Consider the following 24,853-nt stretch of genomic DNA (forward strand, 5'->3'; position numbering starts at 1 on the left):
AGACCCCCAGAGGTCTTTTTTTTTTTTTTTCCCCCGAGACAGGGTCTCCCTGTGTAGTTTTGGCGCCTGTCCTGGATCTCGCTCTGTAGACCAGGCTGGCCTTGAACTCACAGAGATCTACCTGGCTCTGCCTCCCTAGTGCTGGGATTAAAGGCGTGCGCCACCACCGCCCGGCCAGAGAGCTTGTCTTAATAGTATATTTCACTACATATGATATACAGCTTACTTCTGGGTTATCAGCAGAGGCCAGGAAGTTGCAGGTGGAGGATGGAGGTAGTTAAGTCCCCCAACCCATTTTCTAGTGCAGGCATCCGGTTAAGTTTCCAGTTTACCACTCACTTTGTGACCTTGCATCTAGCCTTTCTGAACTTAGTTGCCTCCTCTATAAAATTAGGATAATAGTTCCCTACTTAATAAAGTTTGTTGGATAATGACGCAGTCCTGCTTTGGCAGAGCACTTTCGTCTTCACTTCTGTTAATTGCATTTGGGTTTCTGATCCACGCTGGGCAAGAGGAAAGCAGGCTTGGAGAGTCTCCACCACATAGTCTTACAGAAGTGCAGCGGGCTTTTCAAACCCGTGCCTCAGTCTGTGCTCCATTGTCCCTGCCACAGGTTTTGACCCTGAGACGCGGGATCCCGAGTTCCGGTGGCTGTCTAGACACAGGTGTGCAGAGGCAGATGTCCAGTCGCCGAAACCGCGCGAGTGGAACTCGGACCCGGGTACCCAGAGCGGGTTCACGCCCATTGGAGGAGGCAGGTATCAATCTGGGAACGCACGGCGAGGATTGGAGGATGTCTTGCTTCAAGGGCCCTTGCTACATTCTGCTTTGGGGGCGGAGCCACGGAGGAATCAGAATTTCTATTGGCGGAGGAGGCGCAGGGGGGCGGGCCTGAGGGAGGACGGAGAGCGCGCGGCGGGCGGCGGGATGAAGCGCTTGAGGAAGCAGACTGGGAAATGTCGGCGGGCGGCGGCTCTCGGGAACGCGACTGTGCAGGTCGGGCGGTCGCTGCGGAGCGGGGCTGCGGTGTCGGGTCTTCGGGAGGACTGGCGGGTCGGCCGATGGCCGTGTGGGGCGAAGGTCAAGGTCTTGGCGGGCGGCGAGGCGGGGATGCTGAGGCTCAAGTTCTGCTGGGAAGTTACTCTCCGCCCGGCGTGGGGGCGACAGGCCGGTGATCCGCGGGTACCCGGGAATCCTGAGGCCCAGGGGTTAGGGGAGTCCCGTTGGTGGCCGGGTGCGTGACCTCCGGCTGCTTGTTACCTCTCTCGGCGTTTCGGTTTCTCCAGCCGAGGTAGTTCCTCCGTCCCGGCCTTGGGAGGGTGGCGAGTGTCTGTGGGGGTGTGCGCGACTGTGACAGAGCTGTCCCCGAAGGAGATGTGGTCTCTGCTGGTGCTCTCTGTGCTCCACCGCCGCTCGGACAGGGTGGCCTGTGCACGTAGCTGGAGCGCAGGAGAGCCCTGGCTGCTGTGAGACTGGAGGCCCTCAGGGATGAGGTTACAGGTGAACCCAGCTAGGCTTTTGCCATTTGTCCCTTGGTGGATCATGTACGGTACAAAGGCTAATTGTTGAACACGATATTGTTCTTTGCAGAGGCAGAGAGAGGCTCGGGGCTGAGATTTGGGTCAGCCCTGTGATTTAGGGCTGTCTGGTGTTTGTTTTTCCCAAGGTGTTGTCCATGAAGCCGCAGGCTCCTGAGGGCTTTGGCGCAATCCCCAAATACCCATTTCTATTACTCCTGTCGGTCCTTAGCTAGCGATGAAAGTCTGTCAAGTAGCCTTGTCAAGTATGGGCCGGGACATTTGCAATTACAAGGCTTGGAAAGTATGAAGAGTGGGGCGAGGTGACACGTTGGGCAAGTGTTTGTAAAACGAGAGGAAACTAGGCAGCAGAGGACTTCCTCAGTCCTTCCTTCCTCGAAACCACCACAAGATGCCCACGAAGCCCCTGATGGCACAGATAGTGTGCGTCTTTCTTGGGCTTATCTCAAAGTTCACTTGTGCAGCTGTCGATTCGGTTTCCATGACCTTCTGGTTTGTGGTACTGGGACCGGTGCGTGTTTAAGATTAACATCCTCTTCTCGTCCTTCACAAGAGGCTGCCAGAAACTCAGTTAAGTGGAGAACAGGCCCGGTGGCCGCACAAAGAGGTGGGTCCTGGCTTCTGCCCACATGCCGGAGCTGGGCTATTGGGAGTTCTTTGGGCCTCCAGTAGAGAGATATAGAGCATGAGAAATCAGGCCAGCCGGCTCTGGAGTTATCTGCCTCAGGGTGAGAAATGTGCACCGGTGGCAGAAGCATTCATTTCTCTTCACAAAGGGAAAAACTGGCCACATGATGGAGAGGAATTACTGTCAAGATTTTGCTTTGACTTTTAATTCAAAAGATTCATCCCCATCAGAATACCCAACAGTGTGTGAGATTACGTGAGTAGCTGCTAGGTTGCTGCTGTTGAAATTGGAAAGAATGGTACCCAACCAAGCCTGCATTTCTGTTTGGGCCGTCTCTGATTCCAGAGTTGCTCTGGCCTTGAACAGAGAGTTGCTTCTTTTAAGGGATGGCAGGAACCCTCTGGGCCACCTCTGGATGCACCAGTAGATTCAGCCTCAGTGGAAACAAGTAGTGGATTTTGATTCTTCCCATCTGTAGACCATCAAAATACCCACTTCCCCAAAACCTGGGGAACTAACCCAAGGCAAAATGCTGCCTCCCAGTGCTGTTTGCAGCCAGGTGTGGTAGCAGATGCCTGGGATCCCAGCACTTGGCAGGTGGAAGCAGGACTAGGAGTTCAGAGTCATCTTAGGTATACCGGTGAGCTCAAGGCCAGTGTCAGATGGGCTCCGTGGAATGAGACACCATCCTATTAAAACAACAACACAAACAGCTATACTTCAGGAGCTGACATTCTGATGGAGAAAGGTCTAGTGTATACATAGAGCTGAGGAGGCAAAGGGTCAATCTAGCAGCAGGATGGTCCTTGTAGGGTAAACAAGGTCATCTTGAGGTCTTGGGGGCAAAGTGGATCTAATTTTCATCCCATCCCTTGGCCTTGTTAGAGGAAGATCTCACTTTAGTGCTCCCCACTCCAAACTCCTTTCTTTGATTTGTCTCAGCTGAATTCGAGTGCCAAGTTGAGGCTGGGGGGGAGGGGGGATGGTTCAATGAGTAAAGTGCTCACCTTGCAAGTACAAGGACCTGAGTTCATATCCCTGGGTCCCGTGTAGAGCCAGGTAGCATATCGTGGGCATCTGTAATCCGAGGGTTCCTGTGGTGAGGTAGGGAGGTGGAGGAGGTGGAGACAGGAGACTCTGGGAGCTCCAAGGCCACCGACCCTGCTGTATTCAGGGATGAAGTAGGGACTTTGTCCCAAACAAAGTGGAAGATGAGGATTGCAAATACACATGCAAACTCACCATGCAGAGATTTAAACAAGAGAGTTCCAGGGCGACTTGGTGGGGCTGTAGTAGGAAAAAGAGATGGAGCTAGTTTCTGATTAGGTCTGTGTCTTCAGCATGTCAGAGGTGTCTCGGTGCTGGGCTGTGGTATGGAATCACAGTGGCCGATGCTCTTGGTTTCCAGAGCATTATGGTCTTGTTTTGGCTTTAGACTGGTCCCTGTTTCATCAGACAGTATCTGTTCTGCTTCATTGCTTATTTTATTGCTCTTAACTTTGAGATGCTCTTTCCTTCCTTAATAAGAAGAGTGTGGCTTGGGAGAAATGCCTCGTTATTGCTCTCTGGCAACCAAGGGCCTCTTAACTCATACAGCTCCACTGGGGATACCGTATGGGGCTCAGTACCATCTGAGTCATTTTGTAAAAAGTTCACTAGCATTTCAGTCTGGGTTCGTGGCAGAGACGTGGACTTGTATTCTGGAGGATTCAGAGCTATACATGGGAAAGGAGACAGCTGAAGTCCCGTGGGGTAATTCAACAAGAACAGGAGCTGGGGTCCAGCAAAATGGCACATTAGGTCAAGGCACTTGCCGCCAAGCCTGATGACCCGAGTTTGAGCTCTGGAACTTATATGGTAGAAGGAGAGAACTGACTCCCACGAATTGCCCTCTGCCTGCCACACGTGCACCATGGTATGCATGTGCCCACTCACATCACACACCTGTACCCATACACAAATTCATAACAAATAAAGGAACAAGTGTAATTTTAAAAACCAACCAAGTGGTAATAACTAATTTTGGTGTTTTGAAGCAAGTTCTTTTTCTTCTCTTCTAGCTGATTCAAACCAAGTTAGGCAGCTTTGTAGTAGTAGTAGTAGTAGTATGTGTGTGTGTGTGTGTGTGTGTGTGTGTGTGTATGTGTGTGTGTGTGTGTGTGTGTTTGGAGGCCATAGTTCACCTCAGTTGTTGTTTCCCAAGAGTCATCCATCCATCTTGTTTTTGGAGACAGGGTCTCTCAGTTATAAAGTCCCAGGAATCCTCCTGTCTCTGCCTCCCCAGTCCTGGGATTACAGGTGAAAGCCATCACGCCTGGCTTTTTATGTGGCTGCTGGGGGTCAAACTTGGGTCCCTATGCTTCTGCAGCAAACACCTTACTGGCTGAGCTCTCTCTCTAGCTCTGTAACCACATTCTCACTGAATTGTGTTATGAATATTTTCCCCTGGACCCAGGAAGCAAAGCACTAAACTCTGCCTGGCCTGTGAAAGGAAGTGACTGCTATTTATATCTCAGGGTAGCGTAAAGGGTAACCTAGATTACCAGAGTCAGAGCCAGAGAGAATGGTAAGAAAAATAGCCTGGGGGTTGCTTTTCTGTTTCTTTCATCTGGCTTTGTCTGTATTAATAAGTAAAACCTGTGTGACCAATATATTCTTTCATTGTGGAGCAGATGAATTTGCCTTTTGTTTATCTTTGAGGTGGAAATACTGCCCATCGTGTCCGTTGCATAGGAAGTTCTTCAGGCTCCTAAGCAAATTGATTTATTTTGAGTCACTTGTTTCTTTAAACAAAACGGTACTCACTTTTCTTCCTTTTGTTGTTTCTGTCTCCATTTTTCTTCCTTGTCCCATTCAAACTCTTGTTTCTACAACAGGCAACCCTCCTTAATAACTCTTTTCTTAAGAAAATAGTTGGTTTTGGAACTCTGCAATGTCTTGTCTGGAACAAGAGAGGTGCCCCACTCGATTAGGAGGGGAGCTTTATACAGACATCCTCGGGGCCTGACAGTTCAGGAAGAGGGAGGTATCACTATTTACTAGAGGAAGGACAGTGTTGGGGCATAGGAACTGATGTGTGTGTGTGTGTGTGTGTGTGTGTGTGTGTTGTTGTTGTTGTTGTGCCTCAAACACATAGTAACAACAACAAAAACACAAAAAGAAAAATAACTGAGCGGCGGCGGTGGCGCACGCCTTTAAGCCCAGCATTCAGGAGGCAGAGGCAGGTGGATCTCTGTGAGTTCTCAGCCAGCCTGGTCTACAGAGAGTTCCAGGACAGTCAGGGCTGTTACACAGAGAAACTCTGTCTCAAAACAACAACAACAACAACAACAATCCCAATAAGACCAAAAATAGCTGGGCATGGTAGCACATGCCTGTAATCTCATCACTAGGGAGGCTACATAGATCCTAGCTTGCCAGTATGTGCAAGTCCTGAATCCTCAGCACTAGAAAAAAGAGTGAAAAAAAACTTTTCATAATTTTGTAGACCTTACACATGATCCATATATGAACTAGAGCTAGCATATGTAACAGGGAAGAGGCGTTCATTCTTGGTATTTTGATAAGGATTTAAGCAAAGTATGTGTCTCAATGTCCTGGATATTTTAAAAATGAAAAACTGTTGCTTCTTGGTACACCACTAGTAACCTGTCTTAATTGTCCTTTTCTTTCTTTCTTTCTTTTTCCTCTGTGTGTGTGTGTGTGTGTGTGTGTGTGTGTGTACGTATGTGGGGGTTTACAGATGCTTTTGTAGGTGTGTGGAGGTTGGAAGAGGGAGTGAGGTGCCCACCTCCATCGCTTTCTGCCTCATTCCCTGAGTCAAGAGCTCTCAGTGAACCTGGCGCTTCACTGTTCTCCGCTGGGCTGGTGGCCATTGAGTCCCAGTCGTCTTCTTGTGCCCCCAGACCCTTCTTGCCAGTGCTGGGCTCACAACGCACACAGCCATGCTTTGTATGTCTTTTTCTGGGGTGTGAGGATGTAAACTCAGGTAGGTCCTCATGCTTGCCCTCCCCCCCACATTTGCCCAGTAAGCCCTCTTACCTACTGAGCCGTTTCCTCCCCAGCCCCTTGACTGCCATTCTTACATCGGTAAAATTGCTTCCTGGGGGGCTGGAGAGATGGCTCAGAGGTTAAGAGCACTGCTTGTTCTTCCAAAGGTCCTGAGTTCAATTCCCAGCAACCACATGGTGGCTCACAACCATCTGTAATGAGATCTGGTGCCCTCTTCTGGCCTGCAAGCATACTGTATACATAATAAATAAATAAATCTTTAAAAAAAAAAAAATTGCTTCCTGGAAGGAGGAGTGCTTACTTACTTGGGTCCTTTGGCTTGGGAAACAAATGCTGCATATGCCTATCCACAAGAGCTTAGGCCCTGGCAGTGTCTTGAGCCTATCCAGGAGTGGTTTCTTCTATGAGAACTGCACATCCTTTCTGCCGTAGCCTTCCAAGTCCTGGATTGCAAGTGATGTAGTTAGTAAACTGCTGACTCAGCTAAGTTTCTGCCCACTCCTCTCTCTCCTTCCTTTTTTTCTGGGCTTCATATAGCCCAGGCTAGCCTTGAGCTCCTGAGGGTGTCTGTGAACTCCTGCTCCTCTTGCTGATACCTCCCACATGCTGGGGTGGCAGGCTTTGTCCTGCCTGCTGTCACAGTCTCTCCTCCTGTTTCTTTTCTTTCAGTGCAGCCTCTGAAGGCCACGGTCATTTTATTTTATTGTTGTGTTTTTCTTTATCAGACAGAAATCTCACCTTATAGCCCAGGCTGACCCCTAACTCACTATGTAGCATAGGCTGGCTTTGAACTCATGGCAAATTGGCCTTGGCTTCCAGCATGCTGGGATTAAAGGCATGTGCTACTATGTCCCATATCCTGTGGTCATCTTGATTCTGCTCTCTCACATCTGTTAAGCAGATTTTGTCTTTTTTTTTTTTTTTTTTTTTTGAGCGCAGCATTGCCTCTGTCTACTCACATGTCAAAATCCCCACAGTACAAGGTCAGTCCTTTTTTTTTTCCCCAATTTTTTGAGACAACATTCCTCAGTGTAGCCCTGGCTGTCCTGGAATTCTCTCTACAGACCAGGCTGGCCTACAACTCAGAGATCCTCCTGCCTCTGCCTCCTGAGTGCTGGGATTAAAGGTGTGTGCCAACATAACATGGTGTGAGGCTACATTTTTGGAAAAATTTATGTGTGTGTGTGTGTGTGTGTGTGTGTGTGTGTGTGTGTGTGTACACGTGCGTGGGGCAAGTCTGGAGGTCAGAGGACAATTTGGTTCTCTCCTTCCACCATTCAGATCCTGGGATTAGCCTCAGATCAGCAGGCTCAGCAACCAGAGCCATCTCTCCAGCCCTGGCTCCGTTTTTGTAAACTTGAACTTGTCGTTCTCGGCATTTTGCATCAGTAGGCGCTCAAAAGAAAGTCTCTGTGAGCCAGCCAGGTGGGGCTCGTGCCCGTGATTGTAGCACTCGGGAAGTGGAGGCAGGAAGAAGTCCACCTGGGCTACCTGAGGCCCCTTCTCAAAGGGGGAACAATCCGCCTTTGGTTGAGCCGAGGAAAGTGTACAAATTGTAGTCTTCACAGGCAGCATGCGCCCCCGCCTTCTGTGAACCGCTCTGCACCTCCTTCCCCGCTTCCTGGCTTGTTCTTCCCACTTCTCTCTCAGCTTTATCACCAGACCACAGACAGTTCACAGAAGCCTGCTGAAGAGAGCCGGGAGGCACAGTCAAGCCACCTCTAATAGCCCATCACCACTGACCTGCTCTTGTCAAGGGATTGTACTGGAGTTTCTCTTTAAAAGCTTGGCGGGTTGTTTTTGTTCTTCTTTACCTAATTAAATGTGTACAGGGTACAAACCAGGTTTTGAATTCGGGACTCAGGGTGCAAAATGTGGCTTTTAGACTTGAGTCCCTACTCCCCAGGGGGTCCCTGACTTCTTAAACATTTTAATCTTGATTTCCTGTGTCCATCTCCAAGTACTGAGATTACTGGCACGTACCACCAGACCTGGTTTTGTGGTACTTTTTTTTAAGGACACAAGATACTGGTAAATGTTAACGAAGTGGACAAAACCAAATGATTGAAGCATAGTTATTTGACTTAGGACAGCATAGGAGGACTTGCAGGAAGGCTGAGTGCAGACCTGGGCACCTACCCTGCCTGAGGAAAGCTGCAAACACCTAAGCCGCTCATGGTGGCGACACCTTTAATCCCAGCACTCAGGGCAGAGGCAGGGGGATCTCTGTGAGTTCGAGACCAGCCTGGTCTACCCTGGAGTTCTAAGTCAGCCAGGGGATACATAGATCCTGACTCAAAAAAGACAAAATGAAACCCAGACAAACAAACAAAGCCCATAACTGTTTGGATTGGTGGCCAGACTCAAAGGTAACAAAGGGTTCTTCCACTCTTCGTAATGCGAGGTGCCCTACGTTATAAAGTCTACTCAAGAACTCCTTGCCTTGTGTGCTGGGTACTATGTAAACACTTAGTTTTCCTTTGTGTAAGAATAAGACTCAAAGCCTGGCATGGTGGCAGAAGAATTGGGAGTTCAAGGCCAACCTGCAACTAGAAATAATCATATTAAGTAGAATTATGTCATTCTGAGGCAAACAAATGTTGGGGGGCTGGGCCATAGCTCAGTACTTAGAGAGCTTGCCGCATGAGTTGGATCTCGGGCACCCACATAGATCTGGGTTGATGGTATGCCCTTGTAATTCCAGTGCTGGGGAGACAGAGGCAGAGAATCCCGGGGGATCACTAGCCAATCCGGCCTAATCCACAGGCTCCAGGTCATTGAGAGACCCTATCTCAAAAAGCACACACATGAGCATCATACACGCATGAAGTATTACATGGTTTTTTTTCTCATTTGTGCTTCCTAGGTTTATATGAAGCTATAAAATCATATGTGTATAGATGATATTCAAGCAGATGTGAAACCATGTAGGGGAAGGGAGAGGACGAATGGGGAGGGAGGGGAAGGAAGGAGGAGAGTGGGCATTGGGGTGTGTGTGCTCAAAGTGCATCCTATACTTTCCAGGAGATGGCCTTATGTAACCCAGAATAATATAATAAAATAATTAATTAAAAAAATGTCCTCTTATCCTCTAAAGAAGAAGAAAAAAGGGAGGTCCAAGGTTTGTGTGGCGTTCAAAGTCTTAACATTTGGCTCAGAATGTGTCACAGTTCTTATTTGCAGTTGTAATTTATTAAGCAAGTGCTGTGATCTATGGACTCTAATACTATGCTGTAAAAGTTCTAGGAGACAGGTGTGGTGTGCATACTTGTGAGGTGGAGGCTGGAGGATCAGGAGTTCAAGGCCATCCTCAGCTATGTAGAGAGTTCATGAGTTTGAGGCCAGTCTCCCATCCACCATGAGCCCCCATCTCATACAACAACAAGAAGAATTTTGGGAGTATGTTAAGTCTTGTTTTTGTTTCTTTTTAATCAACGCGACAAAATCCCAGAGGAAAATAACTTCAAGTGGGCCAGGAGATGGCTCAGTGTTAAGAGTACTTGCTGCTCTTGTAGAGGACCTGGGTTCAGTTCCCAGCACTCATGTTGGCAGTTCACAACCAGCCATAACTCCTGTTCCAGGGGACTCAATGCATTCTTCTGGCCACTGAGGAAGCTCACACACATGTGCACCTACATACATGCCTGCGCACGCGTGTGCATGTACACACACACACACACACACACACACACACACAGATTTATCTTGGCTCATGGTTTCAGAGATTCAGTTCACAGTCATCTGTCTCCATTCCTTTTTTTTTAAAGATGTATTTAACGGATATGGGTGCTTCGTCTGCATGTCTGCCTGCACACCAGAAAAGGGCATCAGATCCTGTTATTGTGAGCTATCATGTGGGTGCTGGGAATTGAACTCAGGACCCCTGGAAGAACAGTCATTGCTCCAGTCCCCTCCCCACTTTTTCTCCTCTCTCTTTGTTTTTGTTTTGTTTTGTTTTGTTTTGTTTTTTTCCATAATTCTATTTGCTTTAGACTTCTGGTAAAGCAGAAACATCCCACTGGAAGAACATGGTTAAAGAAAGCTGCTCACTCCCTGGCATCCAGGGAGCAGCAGAGGGGGTGAATGGAGAGAGGGAAAGGGCCTGGGGCAAGATGCACCCTATGCCAGAAGAGGGTGTCTGATCTGTTGGAGATAGAGTTGTAGGTGGTTGTGAGCTGCGTCTTTACCCTGATCCTCTACAAGAGCCTGATGTAGGTGAGTAAACTGAGGTTCTCTGCAAAAGCAGCAAGGACTCTTAGCCACTGAGCCATCTCCAGCCCGTAAGGCATATAGTCCAATACTTTATTGTGACAGGACATTCCATCAAGCAGTGTGGGGGTTAGTAGTAATGGAGGAGGGGAAAAGAGCAGAGCCAAACTTCCAAGTGTCTACTGTGTACCAGACATTGTACTCTTTATTTTGAGACAGGGTCTTACTCTGTAGCCTGTTCTGGTCTAGGACACACTGTGACTCCAGGGCTGGCTTTGAAGAGTCCTCCTGCCACAGCCTCCTGTGTGCTGTGGTTACAGGTATGAGGCATCATGGCTGTGCATTTGCTGATCATTCAGCTTCGTAAATACGGTCACTCTAGTACCATTTTACAAATGAGGAAACAAATTTAGTGCTTGAGGTTTTATATGATGTAATGGATGCAGCCAGTAAAATATCCAGCTGTATTTATTCCAAAACCTAAGGTTTTCCCTGAAGTCCTGTCTCTAAGAGTGCCAAACAAGGCCCTCTGAACTTACAGAGACACCTATTGAAGACTCTGGGGGTGAGCCGGGCTTCGTGAAAGGGGAGGCAGGAGTTGAGGCTGGGTTCTACAGGCGAGGCGGCCAGAAAGTAGGAGAGGCTTCAGGGTGGAAGAAGGAGTGAGGGGGCGTGGGTGGGAACCTGTCCTGGTAGATTGAGATGTCTGGTGGTGAAGTAATGAGGGAGAGTAAAGCCAGTATGCAAAGGGCTTTGGGTGCCAGTTGAACCAGTTTTGGCCTTAACCTGCAGGCATCGTCTAACCCTGAAAGTTTTGGAACAGAAAGATGAAATCAGAGTTTCATGTGGCCAAGACCAGAGACTCCACTGGGCAAGGAGAAGTGGGAGGACCTCTGAGGCTCTTGTGGCAGCAAATGAGGAGGTGATAGCCTGGCTGCAGAGCAGCCGCTGTGAGAATGAAGAGACACTTGGCTGACTCCCTCGGGAGGCCCCACAAGAAGGGTGAGTGGATGGCAGGATTGCAGAGCTGAGGTCAGAGTGATGGAGACTGCTGCTGACTGCAGGGAGAGCTCAGGGAGAGAGCAGAGAGGGGGACCACAGTCTGACCTGGGAGCCACCCAAGTGTAGAGCATCCTGTGGGGGCTCTAAGGAGACAGGAGGGCTGAGCTGGATGGCCCCTGCTTACAGTGAACCCCGATGTCTGGCCGTCCCCAGAGGAGGGACCAGGTCTAAATCTGCACCAATAGTTCTGATAGCTACCAGCTGTATGTGCTGGGAGCTTATATAAAGTGAAATTTAAAATTGAGTTTCTCATTTGCTGTAGTCACATTTTAGGTGTTTAGTGTAGTTAATGGCCACACTATTGGACAGGGAATCTATAGTATAAAACATTCGCCGGGCGGTGGTAGCGCACGCCTTTAATCCCAGCACTTGGGAGGCAGAGGCAGGCGGATCTTTGTGAGTTCGAGGCCAGCCTGGTCTCCAAAGCGAGTTCCAGGAAAGGCGCAAAGCTACACAGAGAAACCCTGTCTCCAAAAACAAAAACAAAAAACAAAAAAAAAAACATTCTGTCCTCAAAAGTTTTTTTTTTTTTTTTTTTTTGTTCTTTTTGTTTTTTACCCTGAGACAGGGTCTTACTAGAGACAGGGTCTTACTATATAGCCCTGGCTAGACTGGAGCTCACTATGTAGACCTGACTGGCCTTAAACTCAAAGATCTACCTGCCTTTGCTTCCCAAGTCCTAGGATTAAAGGTATGTATCAACATGTTCAATTTGTTTCTGTTTTTTTAATATTAATTTCTGTGTGTGGGGGTGGGTATGGTGTGTCAGTGTGCCTGTAGAGGTCAGAGGACAGCATTGTGGAGTCAGTTCTCTCCTTCTACCTGTATGTGGGTCCCAGGGATTGAACTCAGGTCATCAGGCTTGTATGGTGAGTGCTTTACCCATCTGAGCCATCTTACAAGCCCAGAATAGGGTATTTTGATTCGGGTTTAAGTTTACATGAGTTTACTTTCCTATGAAAGCCCAGACTCCACATGAGTGGTAGGTCTGGCATCAAGTGTTTGAAACAGGCCTTGAGGCCTCGTCTGTCATCTTCATTTTGTAGTTTTGGGCCTTCTCCAGGCCTCATTTGACTTCTAGAGCACCTGGGCTACTGGGTGAAGGAGGGCTTCAAGTTAACTATGGAAAAAGACAGACCGTAGGAGGAAGATGTGGTTGATTTTCTTCAGCCGAGGAAACAGGCTGCAGGTTGGATAGCTTGTTCTAGGTCACACAGGCAGAGGCGCTTGAACCTAAGTTTCTGACTCTAAAGCCTGTGTCTTTATGTAAGAAGAAAACCACAGATTAGGGCTGGAGATGTGGCGCAATCGGTGGGGCGCTTGCCTCATGTGCCCAAAGCCGGAGGTTTGACCCATAGCCCTGTGTCAACTGACTGGCCATTGTGGCACACACCTGTCGCCACAGCTCTCAGTAGGTGAAGGCAAGATGATCAGAAGTTCAAAGTCATTCTCTTCTACGCAGTGAGTTTATGACTAGCCTAGACTACATGAGGCCCACTGCAAAAATAAAACCAAAACAAAATGAAAAAGAAAGCAGAAATAAGCAAAAAGAGAAACATCAGCACAGTGAAATGACCATTATTAGATATTTGCTGTGTACCCTTCCAGATTTTCTTTCTTTTTTTAAAAATTAATTTAGTAATTATTTTATGTGAATTGGTGTTTTGCCTATATAAGGGTGCCTCTTTTTTTTTTTTAAGATTTATGTATTTTTTTTTAATGTACATTGGGGTTTTGTCTGCATGTATGTTTGTGTGAGGATGTCAGATCCCCTGGAACTGGGGTTATAGACAGTTGTGAGGTGCCATGTGGGTGCTGGGAATTGAACCTGGGTCCTTTGGAAGAACGGCCAAACACTGAGTCATCTCTTCAGCCTCCAGATTTTCTTTATGTTTATAGATCTTTATTTTCTGATACTTTAAACAATTCCTGGCTGGCTGTGATGATGCACATCTTTAATCCCAGCACTCACTCAGGAGGTAGAGGCAGGTAGATACGTAAGTTTGAGGCTAGCCTGGTCTGTTTACTGAGCTCCAGACCAGACAGGGCTACATAGAGAAACCCTGTCTCAGAAAACAATAACAACAAACCCGAAAAACCCTGAAGATGGGCTGGAGAGATGGCTCAGAGGTTAAGAGCACTGGCTCCTCTTCCAGAGGTCCTGAGTTCAACTCCCAACAACCACATGGTAGCCTACAACCACCTATAACGAGATCTGGTGCCCTCTTCTGGCCTGCATGCCTACATGCAGGTGGAACACTGTATACGTAATAAAAAAAAAATCTTTAAAAAAAAAAAAAAAAACAAAAAAAAAACCCTGAAGCTGCATAATGTGTAAAGAAAATTTTTAAAAATGGGCTATGAGTTTGAAAGAGAGAAGGAAAAGGGGTTGTGTGGGAAGGTTTGGAGAGAGGAAAGGGATAGAGGGAAGTGATATAATTATATTTTTTAGTTAAAATTATTTTTAGAAGATGTTTCTTCTTACAATTTTGGAGGCTAAAGGTCCAAGTTTGTTCACAGTGTGTGGTAGTGTGTGTAGAAGAGGCCACACTGTGAAGCCAGAAGGATTTAAGGACTAGGGTTTTTTTTTTGTTTGTTTGTTTGTTTTGTTTTTTCCCCCCCTGAGGTAGGGTTTCTCTGTGCAGCCCTGGCTGTCCTGGAACTCTCTTTGTAGATCACACTGCCCTTGAACTCACAGAGATCTCCCCCCCCACCCCCCCACCCCCCACCCCGCCCCCAGTGCTGGGATTAAAGGCATGTGCCACCACTGCTGGAGGGTTGTTCTTTCTGTAAGGACTTGCTATTGAGGTGCTAACTGGTGTCCACAGAAACAACCTTCATCCCTCCTGAGACTAGCGTCCCCAGTTGACCAGGTCACCTCAGAGCCTCAGCTTTTACAAGTTCCACTACCACTCAGCATTGCTAAATGAAGACTAACCTTCCAGAGAAGCCTTGTGGACAAGCTGCATCCAAACCGTAGCGATATGCATGTGTTGTGTACAGATGGGTGTTGGTTATGCCGTATGTGTGAACATAGACTCATAGTCCTTTCTAGCACATGGTGATGTAGCCGGCCACACTCATCACCACCATCTTCAATGTCTCATCAGAGGTTCTAACTCCCCAAAGCTTTGAGGGCTGTAAAGAAGTTTTGTTTGGCTCGAGCTAGATTTGGCAGTGAAACTTCCTTTTACCGATATGAGTCTATTTATAGACTTTATTTATCCAAGTGTTGCTATTCATAAGTTGTACTGCGTCTCACTTCTACTGGGAGTTTTACCGCAATGGTGTAGGTAATGTCTCATCATCCTAGAGTGCCCATAATTCTGAGTTCCAATATACACTGGCCTTGGAGGTTTTGAAGCCAGGTTCTGTAGGTCTGTGTTTGGCTATACTGCTATTTGGGCTAAGAAGAAGCTTTAAAAGGCAACATTATCTGTTAGGCAAGGTTTGTGTGGGAAGATTTTTGTTTTTTGTTTTTTTTTTGTTTTTTTAAGATGTGAATCCAGAGTCAGAATTTAAAAAAAAGAAAAAAACATTCTATACTTTTCCACACCCAGATCAAGCTGAGTGCAGTTGTTAGGACTGACCAATTTAGGTAGGCTGTCAATAGGAAATGACTCCACGTGTAGGCATGACAGGTAGTCATCAGGAATGCATTCAGAGATCACCCCTGAGAAATGGCCCCAATGAGGAGAAGATTGAGACTGTTTTGTTCAGTATTCGTTATCAACTGCCAAGTATGCAGCAGCACTTGTTATGGCAAGTCAGGGATGCAGGAAAAGAGTCCCGTGTCCTCTCCCGAGATGCCTGTGGTCCGGCTGGAGAGGCGAGACATCTAAGACCCCTGAGCCATTTAGGGCTCTGCTGGGATGCAAGCACCGTGAGCTGGGTGTGCTGGGATCCCAGACACTGGAAGGCAGAGGCAGCAGGTTTGATAAGTGTGAGGCTAGCCTGGGCTGTACAGCAAGTCCCTGTCTCAGAAGACATAAGGGTGCTGGAGGGGTGCCCCAAGTTCAGTTCCTGGCACCCACAAACAGCTCATTACCACATATTACTCTGGCTCCTGGGGATCGATGCCCTCTTCTGGGCTCCTCAGGCACCTGTACTCACATGTACATATTCTCTCTCTCTCTCTCTCTCTCTCTCTCTCTCACACACACACACACACACACACACACACACACACACACATACACACACACACATACACACACACCTAAAAATAAAATAAATCTTGAGTCTAGAGAGATGGCTCAGCCATTAAGAGTACTGGCTATAGAGGACCTGGCTTCATCTCCCAGCAGCCACGTGATATCTCCAGTCATTTGTACCCCAGTTCTAGGGGACCTGATGCCCCTTTTGGCCTTGGCAGGCACCAGGCATACATATGGTACTGGCAAACACTCATATATATAAAATAATTTTTAAAAATTAAAGGAGGAAATCTTTAAGTTTGGGTGTGGTGGCACATGCCTTTAGTCTCAGCACTTGGGAGGTAGAGGCAGGCAGATCTTTGGGAGTTCAAGGCCAGCCTAGTATACATTGTGCACTTTTGCACAGTCAGGGCTACATAGAAAGACCCTGCCTTGAAAACAAACAAACAAACAAACAAATAAATAAATAGTGGGTAAATAGATAGATAAATAAATAAATGTAAATCTTAAAAAAAAAAAAAAAACACTCAAAGTTGGGCTGTAGAGGTGGCTCAGCAGATAAAGGCACTTGCTGCCATGCCTAACGACCTGAGTTCGGTGCCTGAGACCCAAGTGACAGAGGAGAGAACCAGCTCCCAAAGTCATCCTCTGACCTACATGCACACACATACATACACACAGAGAAAGACTTTAAGAACTAATTAAAAAGAGTGCTGACAAGCTGGCTCAGCAGATACTGTGCGCTTACTGGGCAAGTGCAGGAACCTGAATTTTATCCCCAGAACCCACAGAAGGTGGGAGCAAAGAACCATCTCCACAGAATTGTCCTCTAACGTCCTCCCAGTAATAAAGGGGGAAAGAAAAGACCTAAGGGAGGGCTGTATGGAGGAGAAGTAAGTGGAATAAGAGGGTAGAAGGAGAGGACCAGAGGTGATTTTATGGAGGTGATGGTTCTGAGTTGGACCTTGGAGCTGAAGAGTGGGTGTGGCTTACCTGGTGTTGATGGAATTGGCGGGTGGGCTTAGATATACACGGGGTCAGGGGTATGGCAAACAGGTAAATAGTGTGAGTGGATTGAGGTCTTGGAGAGGCGGGGATGAGGGTGGGAAGTGCAGCTGGAGAGGCAGTCTGGGTTGTTTATAGAGGACTTTGCATGTGCTAATACACAAATGTTCAGGTTTTATTTCAAAGGTGACCGAGTTGTTGAGGAACTTTACACATAAATGACCTGCTGAGAATGATGCTTTCTTCCGACTGTCGATTCAGTGGGTTGGAGGTGGTGAATGCAAGTGTGAGCTTTGCAGAAATCAAGGCTGAAGCGAAGGCATGGCCATGGGGATGCAGAAGAGGGTTAATATAAAAATATTCAAGAGAGCCTGATGCTGCGCATGCCTTTAGTCCTAGCACTCCAGAGGCAGAGGCTGGTGGATCTCTGAATTTGGGGTCCGCCTAGTCTACATAGGAAGTTCCAGGGCAGCCAGGATTACATAGTAAGCTTCTATTTCTAAATACATAAGTCATTAAGGATAATATTCCTAGACCTGGTAACTTACCACAAGAAGGAAGGAAAAATCTTGTCACCTTTTGGACTGGGTGACAAAGGATTGGAGGGCTGAGGCTGGAGAGGGGCAGAGAGGAAGTGGGGAAGCTGTGGCCAGAGAGGAAGAGTAGTAAATGCAATTGACAACCAGCCTCCATGCTGCCAGATCCCGGGGAGAAAAGGTTCCAAGTACTGCTCATGCCTGGAAATCCCCCAATGGTTCTTCATCATCAGCATGAGGATGCTCTGTCCCACGGAGAGGCCTGGCAAGGTGGAGCGGTGCAAGGCAGCTTGCACAGCACACTACCCCCACCTCAGGGCAGAGCACACTAAGGGGCCTTGGAGTGCACCGACATCGTGGCCACAGCTCCTTAGGCTGAGAAGCCCCAGTGCCTCTGCCCGTAACAGAGCTCCATCTTGACATTTTCCAGCTGGTCATGTTAATGTCCCTATGTTATAGGTCAAGAAAGGAAGACCCAGAGCAGGAAGTGACTTGTCATTTACACAGGAAGGTGGTGGTGGTGGAGTAGGCCTTCCAGTTCAGTTCCCTGATGCTTTCATTCCTGTTCCACACCAGCACCTTTTTACAGCTCAGGGTAGCCCTGGGGGAGCCAGCCCTGCCTCCCCAGGTGTATCTTTTAGTGGGAGTGGCACCCGGTGTCTGGTATAAATGAGTGATTACAAATCTTTTGTTGTTTTTATGAGAACATCTCATGTAGCATAGACTGACCTTGAACTTCTGCCAGTGTGCACCATCATGCAGTTTCATGAAGTGCTGGGGTGGGACCTAGCGTACAAGCTGTCAGCCAAGCTACCTAAGCCTGATAGTGTGTGATAAGATGACTTGATATCAAATGATGGTAGTACTAATAGGGAAAACTTTTTAAGTTGATTTAGGGTGTGTGTGGCTGTGGTATATATGTGTGTGCACACGCACATGCATATGAAGCCAGAGGTCAAGATAGGGTGCCTCTATCAATTGTTCTCTATCTTATTTTTATTTCTTTTCACTTATTTATTTAGGTTTTTTGAGACTAGGTCTCACTATGTAGCTCTGGTTGTTCTGGAACTCACAGAGTTCACAACCTGTAGTCCAGGCTGGCCTTGAACTCACAGGGATTCACCTGCCTCTGCCTACAGAGTGCTAGGATTAAAGGTGTGCGCCACCACCGCCCAGCATCCAGCTCTCTTATTTTTAAAATTGTGTTTATTATTAGTGTATGTGTACACACAAGTGTGCACGTGTGCACACCCTGGCATGTGTGTGGATGTCAGAATGACTTTGTGGAGTTAGTTCTCTCCTTCCATCTTCACTTGGGCGCGGTGATAGAACTCAGGAACATTTTCCAGCTGCAAGCAGAGCCATCTCACTGGCCCCCTCTGCCCGTTCTTTGAGATAGGGTCTCACTAAGCCTAAGTTGTGCTAACTGGTGATGAACTCTAACTCTAAGGATCAGCCTGTCTTTGTCTCCCCTCCACTCCCCATGCTCGTGTTAGGGTTTCAGAGGAGTGTACCCCAATGCCGAACTTGTGTGTGTGCTGTGATCTGAACTCAGGTCCCCATGCTTGCTTGTCTGCCCTTTACTGACTGAGCCATTCCCCAGTGCCCAAGAGGAAAGTCTTTTAGATGTTAGATGTGCTTCCCAAGCTTTCCTGAAGCCCTCGGGACTAAGCATGGACACAGGGACATGGTGGGAGTGCACGATTTTGGATGAGAACACAGGTCTGTAAACACCAGGTAACTTGCAGCTCAAGGGAGTTGGCAGTTTCAACAGGAGATGGTGCTGTGTTCCTTGTGATGCGACTCTTCTCGTGGGGGGGGGGGTTGTGAATTAGAACAAGTAAGTAGGGTGAGTAAGCATCCCCTTATCAAAATGTTGGGGCCTGAAGGGTTTGGGGGTGTGGAATTGTTTTGTTTTTTTTTTAGATTTGCTTATACATAATAAAATTTATCATGGAGATGCTGCCCAAGTGTAAACATGACATTTATATATAGCTTGTACATAAGCCAAAGGTACATGTTTGTGTGTGTGTGTGTGTGTACATGCTTGTGTTTGAGTGCAGGTGCATGCATGAAATAATGTTTCGTGGTGTGGAATTTTCAATTTGTGAGCATCAGGCTGGCACTCAAAAAAATTGAAACTGGTGGGGTGGTGGTGGCGTACACCTTTAGTCCCAGCACTCGGGACACAGAAGTAGGCAGATCTCTGTAGTTCAAGGACAGCCTGATCTACAGAGTGAGTTCCAGGATGACCAGTACTGTTCCACAGAAAAACCCTGTCTCGAAAAACCAACAAAAAAAAAATTTTTTTTTTTTTTTTTGAAACTGGCCATGGTGGCACAGGCTTGCAATCCCAGGACCTGGGAAGCTGAGGTTGGGAGATTGCTGGAAGTTTAAGGTCAGCCTGAGCTAAATAGCAAGATTCTGTCTCAAAAGACAAAAAGGGAGGGGGATGAAGGGGTGGGGGATGGCTCAGAAGTCAAATGCTTACTACTCTTGCAGAGGGCAGAGTTTGGTTCTTGGCCTCTGTGTTGGGTGCACATTGGACCCAATGCTCTCTTCTGGCCTTCATGGACACCCACACTCAGGTACACATACTCTTACATAGACCCACATACAAACATGATTAAAAGTAAGATTAGCCTTTAATCCAAGCGTGTGTGTGTGTGTGTGTGTGTGTGTGTGTGTGTGTATTTTGTTCCTGGGGAATTGAACCTAGGGCCTCATATATGCTAGGCAAGGCCCCTACCAGCAAGTTATAGATCCTCAGCCCTTTTTATCTATTTTTTTTTTTTTTTTTTTTTTTGTTTTAAACAGGAACTTATTCTGTAGCTCAGGCTAACCTTGAATTCAGGATAATCCTCCCTCTTCATCCTCCAAATGCCGTAATTTTGAGTGTATGCCACCACTCATAGCTAGATCCACTGGGTAATTTTTGTTGTTGTGTTTTTTTTTTTTTTTCTGGAGCTGAGGATCGAACCCAGGGCCTTGCGCTTGCTAGGCAAGCACTCTACCACTGAGCTAAATCCCCAATCCTGTGTTTGAGTTTTGAGACAAGTTCTTTCTATTATGAAGCTCTAGCTGTCCTGGGATTCAGTATGTAGACCAGGCTGGCCTGGAACTCACTCTGTAGACCAGGCTGGCCTGGAACTCACTGGTGAGTATTTTTTTGACGTGAAAAGACAGGGGCTCAGTGGGTGAAGATGCTTACCTCTAAGCCTGACCACCCGAGTTTCATCCAGGACCCACATGGTAGAAGGAGAAACCAACTCCTTCAAGTTGTCTCTGACCTCCACAAGCATACTGTGGCACATGTGGGCCCCCCAATAAATAAATACTTGTTTTGACAGTAGGATGCTACAAACTGAGGAAATTTAGGAGCTTCTAGAGTACAGATAAAGGGATATGCAGAGGGTGGGGGGCTCCCACAGAGTGTCAGTGTGAGCTTCTAACATCTGGATGGCCAGGAGTGAGCAATGTGGGTGTCAGGAGGAAGTGAATCCCAGACAGAGGGACCAACGAGAGGAAAGCCCCTGCTATGGCAATGAGCTTGACATGTTCTGGGAACAGTGAAGAAGGAAACAGGGCTGGGTGAGAATGTGTGGGGTCCCAGAGGCATCAGAGACTCAGGGCAGGACCTTCTGCGCGTGGCTTTTATTTTCAGTGTGGTGGGAAGCAGTTTGAAAATTGTAAGCAGAGAAATGACGTCATCTAATACGCTTTAAGGTTTGCTGTGGCTGCTCTGTGGAAAACTAACAATAGGCCTTACGTGAGGAGGCGCGCACACAGGAAGCTGCTGCTGTAGTCTTGATGAGAGAACTGACATGGTTTCCAAGGCAGAACTCGCTTGGCTTCAGTTGCCAATGAATTGAGTGTACGTGTGAGTGTGGAAAAGGTAGAGTCAAGATCAGGCCTTGGGGTGTTTGTTTGCTTGTTTTAGGTCAGTTCTCTCGAGGTAGCTCGCTCTGCTTGAGCAGCAGTGGTCTCCCAAGTGCTGAGGTTATAGGTGTGTCCCACCCTGCTAGCGGGAGCCCTAAATGCTCTTGTTTTCCTGTTTTGTCAAGACACAGTTTTATTGTAGCCTAGGATGATCTCAAACTCGAGGCCAGTCTTCCTCGGCCCACCCAGTGCTGGGATCACAGGCATGTGCTGCTGAGCCCAGGGAGAGTGAGTTTTATACTCTGACTGGCTGGTTGAGTGCTGGTGCCATTTTTTACTGGAATGTGAAGAAGAGACCAGGATGTGAGTGTAGGAACTGGAAATCAGGTGGAAGGTGGAGAGCAGAAATGCAAAGCTGAGAATTTGTTTAGGTGTTGGTTTATTTGTATGCCATGAGGCAAGTTTTATTTTCATTAATCCTACAGTGTTCTGTAGTATCCCAGGGCAAACTGGAGCAATCTGACTGGGCTCCTGAGACCCACAGGTCAATGGATCATGCAGAGTCCCTGGGTTCACAGTGTACTTTATTATTTGTAGCTTTTCCTCCAGGGGTTTCAGACGATGTAGATGAAGACTCTTAAGGTATTGAGAAAACTTCACTCTGCTTTTCCTGCTCAGTAGTCTCCTTGGTGGGCTAGACATTCTCCCACATCTGTTTTTCTTTTTTAATCTGTCTTTGAGGCAGGGTCTTTTTACATAGCCATTGCTCTGGCTGTCCTGGAACTCACTGTATTGACCTGGCAGGTCTTGAACTCACAGAGATCTGCCTACCTCTTTGTTTGTTTGTAGCTAGAGTTTTCCTGCCTGGCCCACAGTCAGGACAAATCTCTCTCACCGGCCAGTCCCACAGCCGCTCAGACTCAACCAAGTAAACACAGAGACTTATATTGCTTACAAATTGTATGGCCGTGGCAGGCTTCTTGCTAACTGTTCTTATATCTTAAATTAATCCATTTCTATAAATCTATACCTTGCCCCGTGGCTCGTGACTTACTGGCATCTTCACATGCTGCTAGTCATGGCGGCGGCTGGCAGTGTCTCTGACTCAGCCTTCCACTTCCCAGAATTCTTCTCCTCCTTGTCCTGCCTATACTTTCTCCTGCCTGACTACTGGCCAATCAGTGTTTTATTTACTAACCAATCAGAGCAACACATTTGCCATACAGAACATCCCACAGCATTGGTTGGTTGGTTGGTTGGTTTGTTTTTGTTTTCGAGACAGGGTTTCTCTGTGTAGCCCTGACTGTCCTGGAACTCACTCTGTAAACCAGGCTGGCCTGGAACTCAGAGATCCTCCTGCCTCTGCCTCCTGAGTGCTGGGATTATAGGTGTGTGTGCCACCACCACCACCTGCTTGTTGACATGTTCTTTTTGTTCCTAGCACTCGGGAGGCAGAGGCAAGTGGATCTTTATGAGTTCGAGGCCATTTGGAGGACAATTAGGGGGAGTTAGTTCTCTCTTTCATCATGTGGGTCCTGGGGATTAAACTTGGTGTCAAGCACCTTTACCTACTGAGCCTCCTCACTGGATGGTGTGTCTCCATTTTCCTTATCGAGCTCTGAGCAAAGCTGACAGTCCCCCATGTTCTTAAAGTGGTCCATGGAGCCTCATTCCTGGTTTGCTCTCCTGTGCTCATTTGCATTTATGTAGCAAGAGACCCATGTGGAGGTGCTAGAGAGAAGGCCCAGAGGTTAAGAGCACTGGCTGCTCTTGCAGAGGTCCCAGGTTCAGTTCCCAGCACTCGCATGGTGCCTCACAACTGTTTGTAACTCTAGTTCCAGGAGATTCTATGCTATCTTCTGACTTCCTTGGGCATCAGGCACACAGGTGGTGCACATACATACATGTAGGCAATAAAACAATCTGAGAGGGAGAGGGAGAGAGAGAGAGAGAGAGAGAGAGAGAGAGAGAGAGAGAGAGAGAGAGAGAGAGAGGGATAGGTTTTTAAATCCTGAGACTAGGGCTGGGGAGATGTCTCAGTAGGTAAAAGTGTGCAGAATCTCCAGCACTCACATTGAAAAGAAATAAAAAATGAAACCCTGAGGCCAATGTGGTAGGGTCCGAGGAAGAGAACAGCGAGGGAAGAGATGCCTTGCTTAGGGCATGGGTGTTAGAGGGAGGAACCCCCAAGGACTAGTTCCCAAAGGAAGCAGTGACATCCATCAGGACTGACTTCAAGGAGGTGAAAGTGGACACAGCTGCAGACTGGGCCACAGGCTTGTCCGTTACCGTAAGCAGGGGTAATGGGAGATTAGAGACAAGGCTGGACCACAGAGGGCTGAGACAAGGCTGGACTGCAGAAGGTTGAAAAGACAAGAGCAGAGGCCGGCTAGAGATGAGCCTTCCACAGGGTTTTCATCATCTCAGCTCCCAATACTACAATCTTTTACAGTTTAGAGCTTTGTTTTCTTCCCGATGGGGTTTCCCTATAGCCCTGGCTGTCCTGAAACTCAGAGATCCTCCTGCCTCTGCCTCCTGAGTGCTGGGATCAAAGTATGTGCGACCACGTTTGTCAGGACAGCTTTATTTTTCTTTGAAAACAGTACGGAGACTTTTCCTAACCTTACTTACACCAGCTCCCTGTGTCACCATCCTGCACTAGTGATGGCACATTTGTTTGGGGTTCTTGTCTCTTTGTTTGTTTTGTTTTTCAAGGCAAGGTTTCTCTGTGTAGCTCTGGCTGTCATGGAACTCCTACAGACCAGTCTGGCCTTGAACTCAGAGATCTGCCTGCCTCTGCCTCCTGAGGGCTGGGACTGAAGGCGTGTACTACCACCACCTCAAATGGGCACATTTGTTTACAAGTATTAAACAGGTGTTGATAGATATTATTTGTTTTTGTTTGTTTGTTTTGTTTTTGTTTTTTTCAAGACAAGGTTTCTCTTATAGCTTTGGAGTCTGTCCTGGAACTTGCTCTGTAGACCAGGCTGGCCTTGAACTCACAGAGATCTGCCTGGCTCTGCCTCCCAAGTGCTGGGATTAAAGGCATGTGCCACCACTGCCTGGCATTGACAATTATTATTAACCAAAGTCCATACTCAGATTTCCTTGGATTTTTCCCTCATGACTTTCACTGCCCATAGTCCCATTCAGGACCCCCTGACATTGAACTGTCATGCGTCCCCTTAGTTTCCTCTGATGCGTGACAGTTTCTCAGTCTTGCTTTGGTTTTGATGACTTTGACAGCTCTTAGGAGCACTCCCTTTCTCCTTAGACTAGGCCCCTGTCGAGGGAGGGAACAGTCTGTGTGTCAAGGGTATAGGTGATCAACGTGACATATCACAGCTGAACCTTGACCACCTGGCTGAGGAAGTGCCTGGCACATTTCTGCCCACAAAGCTTTGATTCTCCTCCTTTGCATGCTTCATCATTTGGAAGGAAGTCACTCTGCACACCCTGAGCAGTATGGAGTTAGCTTCCTCTCAGAAGCGGGAGCTGCTATGTGAGTTATTTGGAATTCTCCTGGGGAGAGTTATGTCTTCTCGTTTGTTTTATCATCCCAGTGGTTATTTATTATTTATTTACATATTTTTAGCACTCTCCTACTTTCTAGTGCTGTTGGGTATTTCAGGTCCATTTTGTGTATTTTCTTTCTCAGCCCCCAAATAACTAGACTTCTCAGGAGCCTCGTATTGGAAAATAGTGTTAGAAGCTAAGGTCTCACATCAAGTGTGCTTATTGCTTTTGGTATGTTCTTGCTTCTCAGATGGCAGCAGAGGAATATGTGTATGTGGAGCGGGAGGCAGTTTTTTAAAATTCTTTTATTTT

At 47.4% G+C, this 24,853-nt stretch overlaps 1 protein-coding gene across 1 annotated transcript in view; it reads left to right on the forward strand.

The window, feature by feature from the left end:
* Window positions 1–24,853, forward strand: part of Inpp5b (inositol polyphosphate-5-phosphatase B) — a 73,547-nt gene that overhangs the window by 12,934 nt on the left and 35,760 nt on the right. Inside the window, 3 exon segments of the mRNA XM_059254936.1 lie at window positions 614–804; window positions 806–832; window positions 834–996. Coding sequence (XP_059110919.1) covers window positions 614–804; window positions 806–832; window positions 834–996 — 381 coding nt within the window.

Source organism: Peromyscus eremicus, chromosome 2 (genome assembly GCF_949786415.1).
Source record: "Peromyscus eremicus chromosome 2, PerEre_H2_v1, whole genome shotgun sequence".
NCBI lineage: Eukaryota > Metazoa > Chordata > Mammalia > Rodentia > Cricetidae > Peromyscus > Peromyscus eremicus.